Source organism: Salminus brasiliensis, chromosome 4 (genome assembly GCF_030463535.1).
Source record: "Salminus brasiliensis chromosome 4, fSalBra1.hap2, whole genome shotgun sequence".
In the NCBI taxonomy this organism is placed as follows: Eukaryota; Metazoa; Chordata; class Actinopteri; order Characiformes; family Bryconidae; genus Salminus; species Salminus brasiliensis.
In genome coordinates, this window is record NC_132881.1 from 4,325,292 (window position 1) to 4,341,241 (window position 15,950).

Sequence of the window (15,950 nt, forward strand, 5' to 3'; positions counted from 1 at the left end):
ACTGCACAACACCGGCGGCTCTTAAAACGAATGCGCAGGTACTTAAAGGCGGTCACTGAAAGGCATTTTGACTCCATGGTGAATACACATTTCATCTGACCATGACTTGTTCCTCTAAAAAAATAATAAAAAAAAAAAGGCCTCAACAGAAGTAGTTCTAAAGATTTCTGCACAATAAAATGACCATTCTTTGATTTTTTTTATGTTTTTATTTATTTATTTTTGTTTTATTTATCTTATTGATCTTATTTGATTCCCTGTATGCACATTTATGCTGCTGTAATATGTGACTTTTCCTCTATTATAATTATCTCTCTTATATAGTCTGAAAAGCTTATATAGTCAGAATTGTTCGCAATGGCAGTGAAAGGAACCAGACCCCAAAGTCAAGAGTTAAATGCCTTATCGAACTACATCAAAAATGAAGGTTTTTTTGTTTGTTTGTTTTTTTACTTTTTTATTTTTATTTTTTTTACCCAATTTTTCTCTTCAATATCACAAAGTATTATACAGTATACAGTAGCATTATACAGTTTTTCCTCACTTCTATCTATTGGTGTCTCATTAAATCAGTCGTACACTCCAGTACACGTGTACTGTCCAACCTTTATCTGTGGGATGCGTTTCTGTGATGTTTGGATGCACAAAATACAGCCTAACGTGTTGTCATCAACTGGTATCACTAACAATGACATCATGGGACAAGGCTAACAGTGGTAACCTTTTCTGAATGTGTACCCGGAACGCTGTCAACTTGGACGTGACGTCATTCCCTAACTCAACATCCGACTTCTGAGTTTAACTCGAACGAACGAAGCATATGTCCTTGGGCAAGACTCCAAAAAAGACATTCTCCTGCCTGTGTAAAGGCTCATTTATACTCTTTTAATGTGCGAAAATTAAGACATTAGTTTCACATGATGTAACCATCACTGTCCACATACTTTTTTATAGGTCCTTTACGTTGGCATGGATGTCCACTACAGCGCAGTTTGTGGTTAAAAGTTGTATAAAGCATAAATTAGCCTTGACATGATTTAAATGGAAGCCTGTCTTGATAAGAGCATCAAGCGAATGTAATAGATGTAGGTGTATGTAGACAGTATACAGAGTATAAAAGAACAGCACTGTGGCTTTAAAAATGAGCCGTGCTGTGAAGGATCTCAGGCCAACAACACAATAAAACCGCTATACAAACATTAAAATAAAGTACAGGACTGATACCAAAAGTTTAAGACCTTTGCAGAGAGTTGCTCTGCATTCCTATAACCCTCTGGTGAAAGCGCTGTTTTGTTTGATTCAATAATAATAAGAGTCTTTGGAATATTGTAGTTTGGTATAGTACTATTATTAATAATAAAATATTTTATTATTTTTTATTGTCATTTTATTGTCATTATTATATTTTTTTGTCATTGGATTTACTAGAAAGACAAAATGCCGGCCGCCAGCAGTGTCCACTGCTTTCACTGACACATCAAATCTGGAGCTCTGGGTGATTGCCAGACCAGAGCAAAAAGTGCTGATGTGTAATGTAGGCATACTCACAGCTGGCACTGGTCTCCTTTGACCCCTTTAGTGGTGCAGTAGCACTTGCCAGACGCTGCATGGCATGAGTTTGAATGTCCATTGCATCTGCAGGCTGTGAAGGAGAGGAGAAGAGAAAAAAGATGGAACAAGAAGAGTGTAGAGAATAAGAAAAGGAATGGAAAGAGAGAAAAGGGAAGGGCGAGAGATTGTTACTATTATTATTATTATTATTATTATTATTATTATTATTATTATTATAATCATGAATTAATTTTAATTTATCCAGGCAAGGCAAAAGAAAAAAAAGACACTTCAATGATCAGGTCTAATACAATTACAAAACCCAGACATGCAACAATAGCAAAACAAAAAAAAAAGACAAAACAACGAATCTAAAACTGATTCATTAGGAGAAATACGTCACAACATGTGAAAATATGTTGGGTTGAAAAGCAATAATCCATAAACAAGCAGAGCAAAGTTAGCAAGTCAGCAGGCGATTATCGCGATTGGTTAGACAAGACTGTGGCTTCATCACTTGGCCCAGTGCTCTTCTTCCTCATTACTGATGCAGTCCCCATTAGAGCTTATCAGACTCCAATCTCGGAGCAAAACTCACACGCTGAGAGTTACACAGCACTGCAGAGGGCACGACTGTTGAGAATGCATTACTTTGGAGGCAGAGCCCATTAAGGAGATTAGCATCGGTGAGGTGTGGCAATTGGACAACAAAACACCAGGCCATTCCTTTCATCACCGCTAACTGGCAACCGCAGAGAGGTTTATTCTAGCCTCTCATATCGAACTGAAACAGTGGCCAAAGAGGGATTCACGAAAACCTTAACCCTTCAACCCCGCCTGCCATTAGGCAGCATGGTGCAAATAAATGCATGTTTATCTGCCTATTTCTTGAGTTCTATTCTATTGGCAGTATCTCTCTACAGGGACTAGACAAGCAGTGTGCGTGCATTTGCACATCTGTGTCAGCAATAGGTGCAACTTATAATCGCCGAATACGTTTAATAGAAGGGGTGTCCACAGACATTTGGACATGTATTTAATCTAAAATGGGCAAAGAATCAAAGCAGCTGAGGTTTTGAGCAAGCTGGTCATACAGGGGACACTGGTTTGTTAAACATCTCAATTAATAGCTCAAAAACCAACAAGTGGCTAATTGCTGGAGTGCCTCTCAGTCTGAGCAGTAGTTTATTTTTTTATTAATTTCATTATTATTTATAATTTGTTTTAATTCAACGTCGACATAAATGGACCAATAATGAAGTATTTCAGTAAGAACAGGTAGGCAGGATCGTTCCTTTCACCCACAGAGTTAAAAACAGTGGTGCGGGCGTCTGACAGCGCCTCAAGGGCCAACATGGTGTTCAATTTGGATGCCTGGCTGAATTCTGTCTGAAGAACTGCAGCTTCTCTAAAGCAAGTATGTCAATTCATGAGGCGGTTCTAGTCTTGTTCTAGTGAAATACAGGAAACACAGACAGAAGCAGAGAGTTCAGCTGCAGGCTTTTAGTGTTGCTTACAGTTTAAACCTCTTTGCAAGACAGATCTTTCTGCTCACTCTTTATCATCTGCTGCATTTAAATACACCCAACTATCAAATCTGACAGCATGGTTTGTGGCCAGTAACAAAATCTGATACTGGCAATTAAAAAAAGTGATCGTATTGAATGATGCTTGTACTGTGTATTAAAATACTTACCAAAGTGCTTCACTGTTTGCTCCTAAAATACCCAAAGCTGGTTTGTATTGGTTAAACTCCAAAAGATCCCTCAAGGCTTAGATACTAGTAAATCCAGTATGGCAGTAAGTCAGTATGCAGACCACAACACTCTGCAGTACACTTCGCCCAAGTACTCTTGGAAGAGATGGGTCTTCAGTCTGCCTTTTCCTAGAGTTATCTAGACTGATAAAGTCAAGCAAGCTCTTACATTGGTCAGCACTGACCGTTCTAGATACATCACTGACTGTGAATGAATGCAGCAGACTGACCAGGATTCGGTCCGTTGTTAAAAGTGGAAAAACAGTGGTGTCCGCTCTGTGACACCTGGACCAGTAAAACTATAGAAATGTCGTTTACAAGCTTCAGAACGGCCAGAAGCACACGGCTGTGTTTAATCCAGACGGCATGTCTCGGGTCACGGCTAGCACACTACTAGAATTAGGTTCAGAAGTTTAAGCATACACGTTTCCTCATTTATTCTTTAGCCAAACTAAAGGACTAAAAGCTCTACCCCAAACAATGCATTAAATGTTAAAGCATTACACAGCCTGTGGCTGAATATAAATGGCTTTATATTAGACATATAATGCATTAAGTGGATACAGAAGCTGCTTTCATTACCTATGCAGAGAGTACAGAACCATGGTAGACCCTTTTACACCTAAGAAAATAAATCAATAAATAAATAAAATATATATGTATATATCCTGCCTACTGGTTTGCAGCATGGGAAAAATCAGGTGTAATTAGTTCAGTTTTAATACATACATTTTCAGCTAAATATTTTATGTTGTATATTTGCATCACCTTCTGTGTCCAACAACCTCTGGATGATTTCACATGCTTACACAACTGTCTAGAAATTATATTTTGAGCAAAAAATGCACAAATATGCTACTATTATAGATTCAGAGCTAGCAAACATTGCATTTGTGAATGCTGTGTAAAGGGAGTGTTTGAAAAAATAAATAAATAAATAAAGAGAGGGAAAAAAAGTGATTAACATTAAAATACTATTCCAGGTTACATTTCAGATCACTTGCATTTGTTCAGACTGTCCTATATTATACTATATATATATATATATATATATATATATATATATATATATATATATATATATATATATATATATATATATATTACACTATATACTGCAAGTTAGCCAACAATCATCACAGCACTACATTTATTAATTTAAGCATTTGGTTGACGCTCCAATCCAGAGTGATTTACATCTAAATCATGTCACACAGGCAGGAGAATGTAGTATTAGTAGTGCTGCCCTAAAAGTTCATCACAGTCATGATGTTATTTGTGAAAACACATGACCTCAGGTGTTGTATTGCTTTCATACAGGTTTTTACAAAATATTGCTGTACCTCGCTTTACACTGTGTTGCAGTACAAGCAGTGATACTGTGATACTGAGGTTAGACCTAGTCCAAATTCTAATATGATCTCTAGCACAGAGAGATTTTTGCAACAGAAAATAAACATAAGGAAGTTTTATACCCCGGACATACACACCACACACACAGATGCAGAGTAAGCACCACAAATGAATGACATCTGAGAGTAACAGATAGCAGGATGCTCCAGTGCAGCACACTCAAAGAGAGTCAGACATCTTATCGATGGTCTCTATGTGCAGTATGTGCTTGAATGCACACAGGCTTGTTTCTACAGAATGTGTGTGTGTGTGTGTGTGTGTGTGTGTGTGTGTGTGTGTGTGTGTGTGTGTGTGTGTGTGTGTGTGTGTGTGTGTGTGTGTGAAGAGGTAAGTGGTGAGGAATGTGTCATTTTGAAGGCTTTGCTTCTCACAGATGCCGTGTGTATACAAAGATTTATGGCTAAATTATGATGTGTAAAGTGTACTCACATAATGGGATAGGAGCAGCACAGTCAAGAGCTGCTGCTTCAGCACTTACACACTCAGCTAGGGGCAATGAGGGCTGCACATAAACACTCACACACACACAGTACAGGAGCTAAAGGCAAAAAACTGAGGACTTGAGGAAGACTGTGTGTACTCAATGTCAGGAAGTATGGCAGGCAGTGAAACACATGTAAATAGAGGTGAATGGACAGGTTGTACCTTTTTACGGGGGCTGAGAACACCTGTAATCGTACCTCAATACTGTATTTAAGTATTATTTTGGAAGAGATTTATATGCTACTGAAACTAAATAAACATGATTATAAAAATATATATATTTAGGCATTCAAAAACATCTCAAATACCAGGATTTTTTGTCATCTCAAGAGAATGAGTCGTTTTTGATCAAACAGCTATTGAGGTTAGACTCAATTCTAATATGATCTCCAGCACAGATTGTCCTAATGTCCTTTAGTAAGTTGCACCCTGACCCTAAAGCTTGATACTACCACCACCATGCTTAACAGCTGGTACAGTGTCCATGAGGTTGAATGCCTCAGCTTTACTCCTCCTAACATTTCTGCCTTATCTGACTACAACACTTCAAAACAACCTCCAAAGGCTGTCTTTTTTTTATCCGTGCGGTTCAGCTGCACACGTCAGTCAAGATTAAAGGTGTCAATTGTTGAAATTGTTGAACAGCAGCCTCCCATTGCTCTTTGGTGACCTATGGTAAAACTTGCGTGACTGTAAACAATGATACTGGTGTTCCATCAGATTCCAGCTCATGGTAGGCCTGTGTCCTGGGGTGACCATCAGAACTGATTCACTTTCAGCTGAGGATTACCGTTTTGGTCTTCTCGCAGACCTTGGCAAAGTGGCCACACCTCCCAATCACTTGCATTGCTATGCAGCTTTTTGAACTGATGACCTCCATACTTGAATTTTCACTTAAGTGAAAATCCCAGACTTAAAGGTACCCATTCTTACACTTGAATATAGTATCTCTGCACTTCTTCCACCCCTGATTCTGAAAAGAAAATGCATTTTCCTGAAGTGTCAGTCTCTGGCTTTCCTTTACGGCTACACCGCCTTCTAAATTGAGTGCAAAATATTGTCTTTTTTTTCCACTGTGTGATTAGGCAGAGCCTGTTAGAGACAGCGAGAGAAGAGAAAGGAAGAATGAAGGCACATAGATGGCCCTTGTGCTGACAAAGTGAACAGCCTCTCTCCCAGAGCCTGGCTTTTGATATAAATCTGATTTCTCCTTCGCTGTGCAGGCCCCCGTGGAGACTACAATTTCTCAGCCGACTGAATCCAACGCCTGCACTTAAGAGACACAACACATCAGATACTCGCATACAGAGCCAGATTTCATGAAAAAGAAACAAGAATGCAGGGGAACTAGAGAGGATGCATCAACAGAGCAGAAACTCGGAGTGAGTTTATGTGTGTGTGTGTGTGTGTGTGTGTGTGTGTGTGTGTGTGTGTGTGTGTGTGTGTGTGTGTGTGAGAGAGAGAGAGAGAGTGAACACGGGCATCAGTAGAGTCCCTTTATTGTATATTAACCTTTTAGAAGTCTTGGTAAAAGTGCTGGCAAAAGTTCTTTCATTTGCCGTTATTTGTAATGGATATTATAAATGTAATTACATAGAAATACATAATTACACAGTACTCACACAGTACTACAAGCTAAATACATGCTAAAAACAAATGCAGTCCCCCAAATACCCTGAGCCCTATCGTTACAAAGACCTAACAATGAAATGCTACAGCAGCCCCTCAGTGGCACCATAGCAACCACCTGGAAGACCCTAGACTCCCTAGTGTTAGAGTCAGCTACCACATAGCAACACCATAGGAACCACTTAAAACACCACAGCAACTTACTCCTACAAACAGCCATTAGCAACCACTCACCACCAATTTTCCATAATCACCACCAATTACAAAATTCCATACCGGTAACTTATCACCAACCAGGCAACCACTCAGAATACCATAGAGACCAACTAGTAACACCCTTTCAACTGAAATACTCACCGAATCCTTTAGATTAATCAACTAATCGATAAAACAGTTGATAGGTTAATCTATAGAAAAACAGTCCTTTACTAACTTCCTTCTTCTACTTAGTTATTTAATTACAGATCACATTATAGATATACATTATATAACAACTCAGAGTTCTAAAGGTCAAAGGTTAAATCATATAAGATAATAAGATAAGATAAGATAATCCTTTATTAGTCCCACAGTGGGGAAATTCTCAGTGTCACAGCAGAAAGGGATAGCAAGACACTCAGTTACAAAAACGTAGATAAATAATTTACACTATATACATATATATATATATATATATATATATATATATATATATATATATATATATATATATATATATATATATATATATATATACACACACACACACACACTCTGTGTACTCATATCTTAGGGACCCAAGTAAACTGAAAAACTGTTAAAAAATGTAAAAAATAAAAAATTGTTAAAAAAATAAAAATAAGCACCATATAGCATTAGCATAAATTCTAAAAACTAACATTAATAGAGTAAAAAGTAAATATAAATTAATGACCTCACCTGAGCCATTTTGAATATACAGATTTGCTTCTGAATTAGCATGGATTTAGGTTATAGGTCCAATCCATCAGCAGCACCTGATCTGACGTGACGATGCACTGATTAACCAACCAGGTGGTACCGTCATAGCTACAAATAATAGTGAGCTTCCTCAAGGAGAGGTCTGTAAATTGTTGAGCGTGCTCACAGACATACATAAACTCACTCCTTTCTATACTAATGTTTTGTGGTTAATCTAATATTAGATGTTTAGTCATGCACTATTAATAAACTGCACAAACCAGCACTTCCATTCTTGCTCACATCCTTTTATACTTCAGTCAAAGCAAAAACCCTTTACAGCCCGGCAGAAAAGTCTCTCTCTCTGATGAGCTGAACCCTGTGTGCTCTCTTCTCAGACAGGTCATGCCCTCCTAGCTCATTAGCAGACTAATTGACACTTTATTCCTGCTTTTGCACCCAGCAGAGAGTCTGGAGAGAGAGCAGTGTAGCTGTTATTAATCCAGCAGACTCGCTCTCAGAGGGATTGCAAGAGGGACATCAGAGTTGTGAGCTGGAACACCGCAACCATCCAGTAAAGTCCACTGTGCTGAATTCACATTTACAGTGTCAAAGAAATCTCAGGGGATTCATCTGAGCACTTCATCTGCAGATAATTTATCAGCACTGGAATCTACAGTTACAGAATACTGAATGTACATTCTCAACAAATGCAAACAAATGGTGCAAAGCCAAACGGGACAATCCCATCAAGCTTTACTTTAAATAATAGATTTTCTTTTCCTTTTATATAGTGTATGTAACTTCTGGTTTCAACTGTCCAACTTGGAATAGCTAGAATACCTGGTAAAACACTACAGGATAAGATGAACAAATCCTGCACCTAATACTTGAGGTTACACACAGGGCCCAGCCCATTCCCTACACCCATTACATGGCAAGCTCTACACAGGGGTCATCAGGTTGACACCTTCCTTCGTCAGTGCTTCTCTGAATTGAGCCCACGACACCTCTGGAAAGCTCAGTAGTAAAGCCTGGCATCCCAGACCCAAGCTCACTTCCCAGGATTTCGCCTGGTTACTTCGATAAGGCTGCAACATTCAGAACATGCACACCGCAGCCTATATCTCTTCAGTCCCACACTACCCTTCCCCACCCTACCTCAGCCTTTCTCATCCACAACCACAGACTAGATCTCTCAGCTACATCCAGAGATCCTTCATGGCTGCTCTCAGAATTCGAAATCAACCACCACTGACGTGACAGACTTCACTACAAACCCCCCCAACACCTTCATCTACTGGTCCAATATATGCCTGCCACCCACGCTCCCGCACCTCAGCCACCAGATCTGCATATTTTAACAGTCTATCTCCACTTCAAATGGGACTGTTAGCTCAATAAAGTAAACTATTCATTAGCTTCAAGTATACCACAATATCCAGCCTCAGTGTAGTCACCACAATATCCAGCCTCAGTGTAGTCACCACAATATCCAGCCTCAGTGTAGTCACCACGATATCCAGCCTCAGTGTAGTCACCACGATATCCAGCCTCAGTGTAGTCACCACGATATCCAGCCTCAGTGTAGTCGCCACGATATCCAGCCTCAGTGTAGTCGCCACGATATCCAGCCTCAGTGTAGTCGCCACGATATCCAGCCTCAGTGTAGGCGCCACGATATCCAGCCTCAGTGTAGGCGCCACGATATCCAGCCTCAGTGTAGGCGCCACGATATCCAGCCTCAGTGTAGGCGCCACGATATCCAGCCTCAGTGTAGGCGCCTCGATATCCAGCCTCAGTGTAGGCGCCTCGATATCCAGCCTCAGTGTAGGCACCACAATGCAATGTGGACCATGTAGTTTACTAGCCATGTCTGCAAAGATCTTCCAACCTTGTGCATCGCCCCATTTACCAATATTTAAACCCTGCACTCGTTCTCCCTTACACAGCCCCTCGTGCCCATACCTAACTACCCTGAAAAATACCCCGCTGCCACCAACAATGGGCATATCATTAACCTCTAAGCACTACTTATCAAATGCACCCGCTGAAGTACCTGATTATCTTTTTGCGTAGACACCCTGCGACAAACTCGCCCTACACTCTGACATAACTGGAAGTTTTAACGATCCATTCTCAGCACATCATTTCCAACTGCATCTTCACCGACTCACTCACTGCCCGAGGTTTTGCGGTGTTGGAAGGACTTCCAAGTAGCCTCCAGCAGAAGCGCAATTCAACTCTCATCCAACGCCCAAAGCTCTGGCCGGATTTAGAAGTTGTGGAAACTTCTGGAAGTTGGAAATATCTGTGATATCCTGGAAAAGTTACTGAGCTTCTGAGATTCCACATTTTAGCTACCTGAAATCTGTAACGCTGCACTCTCATGTTGACTGATAGACCGGTAGTGTTAGATGTTATAAATGGATACCAGGGTAAATTGTTTAAAACACATATGGAAGAATAGCTCCACCAGTTCGTACAGGCTGGTAACACCTTAGTGTGTAACAGCCTTTCTGCTTTTAGGGGCTATCACACATTGGCACTACTTTCTTGTTGACTGTCAATTATTTAACTATGTTAGCAATTAGGGTTTGTTAGGATTTAGGCCTTTCCTTGCTAGCAAGCACCAGTCAATACTGAGTCTTGCTGCACATCATTTACTCACAATTTGGCTACAGATATGTTATATATGCAAGTCCTGGAAAATGTATTCCTAAAAAAAGAGTGTGAACCCTGATATTCAGCATCACTGTGAAGCTTCCCCTCTCCAACATTTTAGAGGAAGTGGCTTTCATAGCAGCGACACTTACAGCTGGGTTTTCAGCAGCCTGAGACGTGGCAGAAAAACAGCTCTGTTAAACTCTCTCTCTCTCTCTCTCTCTCTCTCTCTCTCTCTCTCTCTCTCTCTCTCTCTCTCACGGTTCTGCATTCATAATCTCTTTAACAGTGTGTTTAGATGACGGACACCAAGGGCACAGCCTGCACCTGTCTGCTTTACACTGTTCCTCCGATTCCCGTTCTCTCCCGCCTCCACATCAGTGGCTGTCGGTTCCGCACTACCTCAAGTCCAGCAAAGCGGCTCTGGCATCTAATCATGTTTTGCCAGTTTTGGTTTGTGTTCAACAAGCTTCTATCGAGTTTAAGGTGATTGGAGTGCGTGTGAAGGTCACGCTCGGTGGAAAGGCCCTCTGAGTACCTTTATGGAGTGTTCTCTACGGCTTGTTCGTTTCTACTCGGCCTGTGGTGAAACCTGCCCTCGCTGATAGAAACAAGAGGCGTCTAGACGGAGGAAATGACGGTTGTTTCAGGCGGTGGAAGGCTTATGTGTATATTGAAGGTCACTGCCGTAGCCGCCGTGTCTCAAGTACAGTAGCTGCACTTGATTTCCATATAATTTTACAGCATATCTGAAGTTAGACAGCCGTGTAGATAAGCACTTATTAATAATGTAGAGAGACTAATTAACTAATAAGACTAACTTTCACATTTGCACTTGTTTGCACTTGATTGCTTGAAACTGTACTGTGTACAAGGTTAAAGTGTAGCAAACCAGAAGCTCACAGATTGTATTATGGTAAAGTGGAATAACAGTAGTAGGGCTGACACTAAAGACTAATTTATTCTTATTTTATTCATTAATCTAAAGGTTACTTTGTTGATTATTCGTATAATATAACTAATTATTTTTCCTCCTTAAGAATTTAACATTATTTTATTTTGACAAAACTGTAAATAAAGGTTTACAAATTAAACCACATATGTTTAAACAAGACCTTCAGCAGAACAGCCAGCAGTGTCGTGGGGCATTTATACCCTTTATCAAAGTGTATATGATCTGTTGTATATTTGCTGCTTCCTACACAAAGAAACATGCTTAAAAGTAATTACTTAAGAGTAATTACACATGGTTTATATCCATTTAAGCCAAAAAATGCAAAAACACACACACTGGCACCGCCAATCTTTGCAAAAGCCCAGATTCTAGCATTCACCCTTTCTCTTAGTCAGGTATTCACTAGAAATTCGCTGAAAGCAGGCAGGCGTATGTATATTGATTTAACAGCGAGTGCATTTAGCAGCTACAAAAACTACAGATTAACAAAGCTTCCCCACCAATGATTAAAAAAGGCTCAGGACGCGAGGCCAAAGTGACACAACTGCGAACGAAAGAGTGTCAAAGTACGCTGTCGCCAGGGTCGTCTCCGTTAAGCACTACAGATATTCTGGCGCTCTGGTGAATCCTCTAGAATAGCGCCTGTGTGTTTTCTCTTTAGGTGATTATGCATTGCGCAAATGCTGCTCTGGTATGCTCTGGAAACTTTGCTCAGTGAACAAAGCACCTTTTTTGTGCTAAATTCAGGTTCTCATACTCTTCGATGCCTTGGGTTTTTGGAGAATAGGCCATTCAGTATATGCATGAGGACCACATGCACTGCGTCTGTTTAGGGTTTACCTGAGCCCATACCTGCGCCCATACCTGCGCCCATACCTGCGCCCATACCTGCGCCAAATGATCTTAGCTCACTAAAAAGAGCCGGAAATCCAATCAATCACTCACTCACACACACATACAGAGGAGCAACAGGGCCTGGGCAGAGCTGTTTTCATTTTAGGCTCGGTGACTATTTCTCCATCTAATAAGCGAACTAATCAGTAGAGAACTTACATTTACTTACAGTTATAATCTGATTTTATTTTTGAGCACTTTATACAAAAATGCAGCACTTTTTTCAGCCATGAAATACAACATTAAAATTCAACTAAATGTATGGATTTCAAGCACCCATATAAACCCTGAGATCTGTAGATGGTTGAGGTTAAGGTGAGAATTAGAGCCAGGGTTAAGGTTAGGTTTTGGGTTGAGGTTAGGGTTAGAGCCATGGCTAGGATGAGGGTTAGGATTAGGTTTTAGGTTGAGGTAAAGATTAGGATCCTTACCAATTCTTCAGACTCAAACATCTATTTCTAACATGGTTCTTTATGGAACCTAAAGTGTTTTTTCTATGGTATTACTTAACCCCCTAAACAGCCTTAAATTAAGGAATTAAAGAACCATTTGTAGCACTTTTATTTTAAGGAGTGTATAATAATAATAATAATAATAATAATAATAATATAACCACAAATCGAGTGTGTATGTATGTGTGTGTATATATATATATATATATATATATATATATATATATATATATATATATATATATATATATATATATATATATATATATATAGTTAAACCAAAAGAATTTCTACACACTCATTATACAGTCGGATCTGGCCTTCACAGTATTGATGTAAAGGGGATATTGTGTTTTTAACAGGACAGATGTGTTTAACTCCAGGCTTGTTATATAGAAAACATACAAGTGCCTTCAATGTACAAAGACCTCAGTTCCTCTTTTAGCGACCCCCTCAGAAAGTCTCTGTTCTTGGAAATGAAAAAGCAGTATCTCACAGTATCCAAATACTGGCAGTTTCAGTTGAGGGGAAGAACAGCTTTTACTCCAACTAACGGCTTTTGGTCCATCCTTGGTTATTATGGCAGATCTGAACGGGCAGGTATGTGTTTTGTACCCGGAGCGCTAGATGACTTATTCAGGTCAGATGGTAAGAGAGAGAAACTCAGGGTATTTTGTGTGTGTGTGTGTTTGTGTGTGGGTGATGACCAGTCAGACTCTAGGAATAGCACCGCTGTAGGGCCAGTACAACTGAAATACCAGCATTGAGGCTGCTGGGAAGACTATGGCTGCAGTGCTCAATACACACACATACATGCACACACAACACCACCAGAGGTACAACAGTTCACACAAAATTCAACATGAAAAGAACATCACACACACATACGCCCTTCTCCCCCACCTTCCACAGGCATGAGATCCTGACCAGAGGTCATATGAGGTTGTGTCTGCTCCATAGCAGCCTGACCCTTCTCTGATAGACTCAGCTGATTCCTCACACTTCTCATTAGAGTAACATGAAGAGCTGTGTGCTTCTAACCCTAAAAAACGGGTTTGGGGCATCCATATCACCCAGAGCTGAGGACTCGAGCGATTCGGGCTCCAGTCACATGCAGACTGTACTTAGACTCGTCCTTAGCTGACGTGCTACTCGACCTGAACTCACCCTTAAGAGACTCAGGATTAATTGACTCATGACTCAACTCAGAATCACCTTTAACTGACTCATGACTCCAATCACACTCACTCTTAACTGACTCACAATTCAACTCCGACTTGCCCTGAACTGACTCATGAATCAAATCTGTCTCTCCCTTAACTGATTCATGACTCATGGCTGTCTTGTGATTCAAACTTACTCTTAAATGACCTGTGATTCAATTTGGACTCCCAATGAACTGCCTCATTACTCAACTCAGACTAAACCCTAAAAAGAGGTTTTCGGTTGGGGCTCACGTCTGTACAATGCAATGCCTGCAGCTAATAAAGAGTTTTCCCCAAAAGTCTAGAACCTCAGAGCCTCAAGACTTGATTCAGACTCATATCTCTGGGATATAAGTCTGAATCAAGTCTTGGATATCTGGGTTTCGAGGCAGAGTTGAATCTCGAGTCTGGGCATGAGTTCAAGTCGAGTCTCGAGACCGTCTGTCTCTGGGATATGACGAACAGACTCGAGATTCGACGTGAACTCATGCCCCAGGGACTCGAGATTCAACTCTGCCTCGAAACCCAGATACCCAAGACTCGATTCCGACTCATATCTCAGAGATTTAATTCAGACTTGAAACCCCTAGACTCAAACCTGGGCTTGAACTCACGCAACAGTGACTCAACACTCGACTCGGTGAATCAAACCACAGAGACGAGAGACCTGAACTGGGCTCACACCCGAGGGAGTCAAGACTCAACTCTGACTTGAATCCTAAAAGACTTGAATCTGACTCATGCCCCAGAAACTGAAGAGGCAGAGACTCGACTTGATGCCCAACAAAGTATACATACACACATAGAAACGTGCCCTCAGTGACTCCCTCTCACTCACACACACACACACACACACACCACCCTTCTGACACTTTCTAGACAGTAGCAACAGACACACCACCACCAAACACCAATAATAACAGCCACTCTCCATGGCAGCATAATAGAATTTTCCAGCCTAACAGCACGCTACATTCAAAGCAATAAACATTTTAATTGCACTGTGCAGAGCAGCCTTCGCAGCAGGGTGACTAGAAGAGAGAAAACGAGAGAGAGAGAGAGAAGCAAACAGGAGGGTGTAATTCTCTCCTGCACTAATGTCACAGCATTTCCTTCTAACAATCCTAAATCACTCCCTCAAGCTCTCTCCCCCACCCCTCTTTCACATCCTTAATCTACACGGATTCACCAGTTTATCTATTCTTATTGGCTGTTTTATCAGAAACACCTCAGTGGGCAGTTTATCCAACACATCTGCCTTTTTAATGCACCCTGCAGGGGTACAGACACTACAGTCCTGTTTGTGTTAGTCAACATTCAGCCCTTCCTTATCAGTCAGTCTCTGACCACAGGCCAGTATTGGTGGAATAATTTACATTTCCATTTAACAGCTGGTCATATATTGAGGGTGTACCTGATAAAAGACCTGATGTCAAAAATTGTGCACTACATCACCAAAGTCTGTGGACACCTTGACTAATGAATGGGTTCAGGTTTTTAATTGCTAACAAATGCATGAAGTCCAGCATATAGCCATGCAAAATGTATAGATAAACAGTGGCAGTAGAATGGATTGCACCAAACAGCACAGGGGCTCTTAATGTGGCCCTCTTAATGAAAGCCAGTTGTTCCCTTGTTACATTTCTGCTCTGCTAAAGCTGCCCCAGACAACTGTAAAGTGCATAAAAATCACCAGTCACATATCAGGACTGGGTCTCCATGGCTGAGCAGCAGCACCAAAGCCTAAGATCACTATTCTCAATGCCAAGCATTGACTGGAGTGGTGTAAAACTCTGCACTATTGGAATCTAGCGCAGAAGAAACTTGGCGAATCAGTGTTTGGTGGATGCCCGGAGAACAAAACTGTGGTCTGTGCTCAGTCCCTTAGTTCCAGTGCTATATGATGCTCCTAATGCCATACTGGAAAACTGTGTGCTTCTAAGAACTTTGGAAGAACCTGACTGGTCTGCACAGAAAACCGCCAACGACGCCATCCAACAACTTTGAGATTAATTGGAACATCAGCATCA

General features: G+C 40.7%; 1 protein-coding gene across 3 annotated transcripts in view; it reads right to left on the minus strand.

Moving 5' to 3' along the window:
• The window catches only part of atrnl1a (attractin-like 1a), a 286,426-nt gene that overhangs the window by 175,532 nt on the left and 94,944 nt on the right, over window positions 1–15,950 (minus strand). For all 3 annotated transcript variants that reach the window (XM_072677372.1, XM_072677371.1, XM_072677373.1), the window contains exon 20: window positions 1,549–1,642. In XM_072677372.1, coding sequence (XP_072533473.1) covers window positions 1,549–1,642 — 94 coding nt within the window. The remainder of the gene's footprint in view (window positions 1–1,548; window positions 1,643–15,950) is intronic.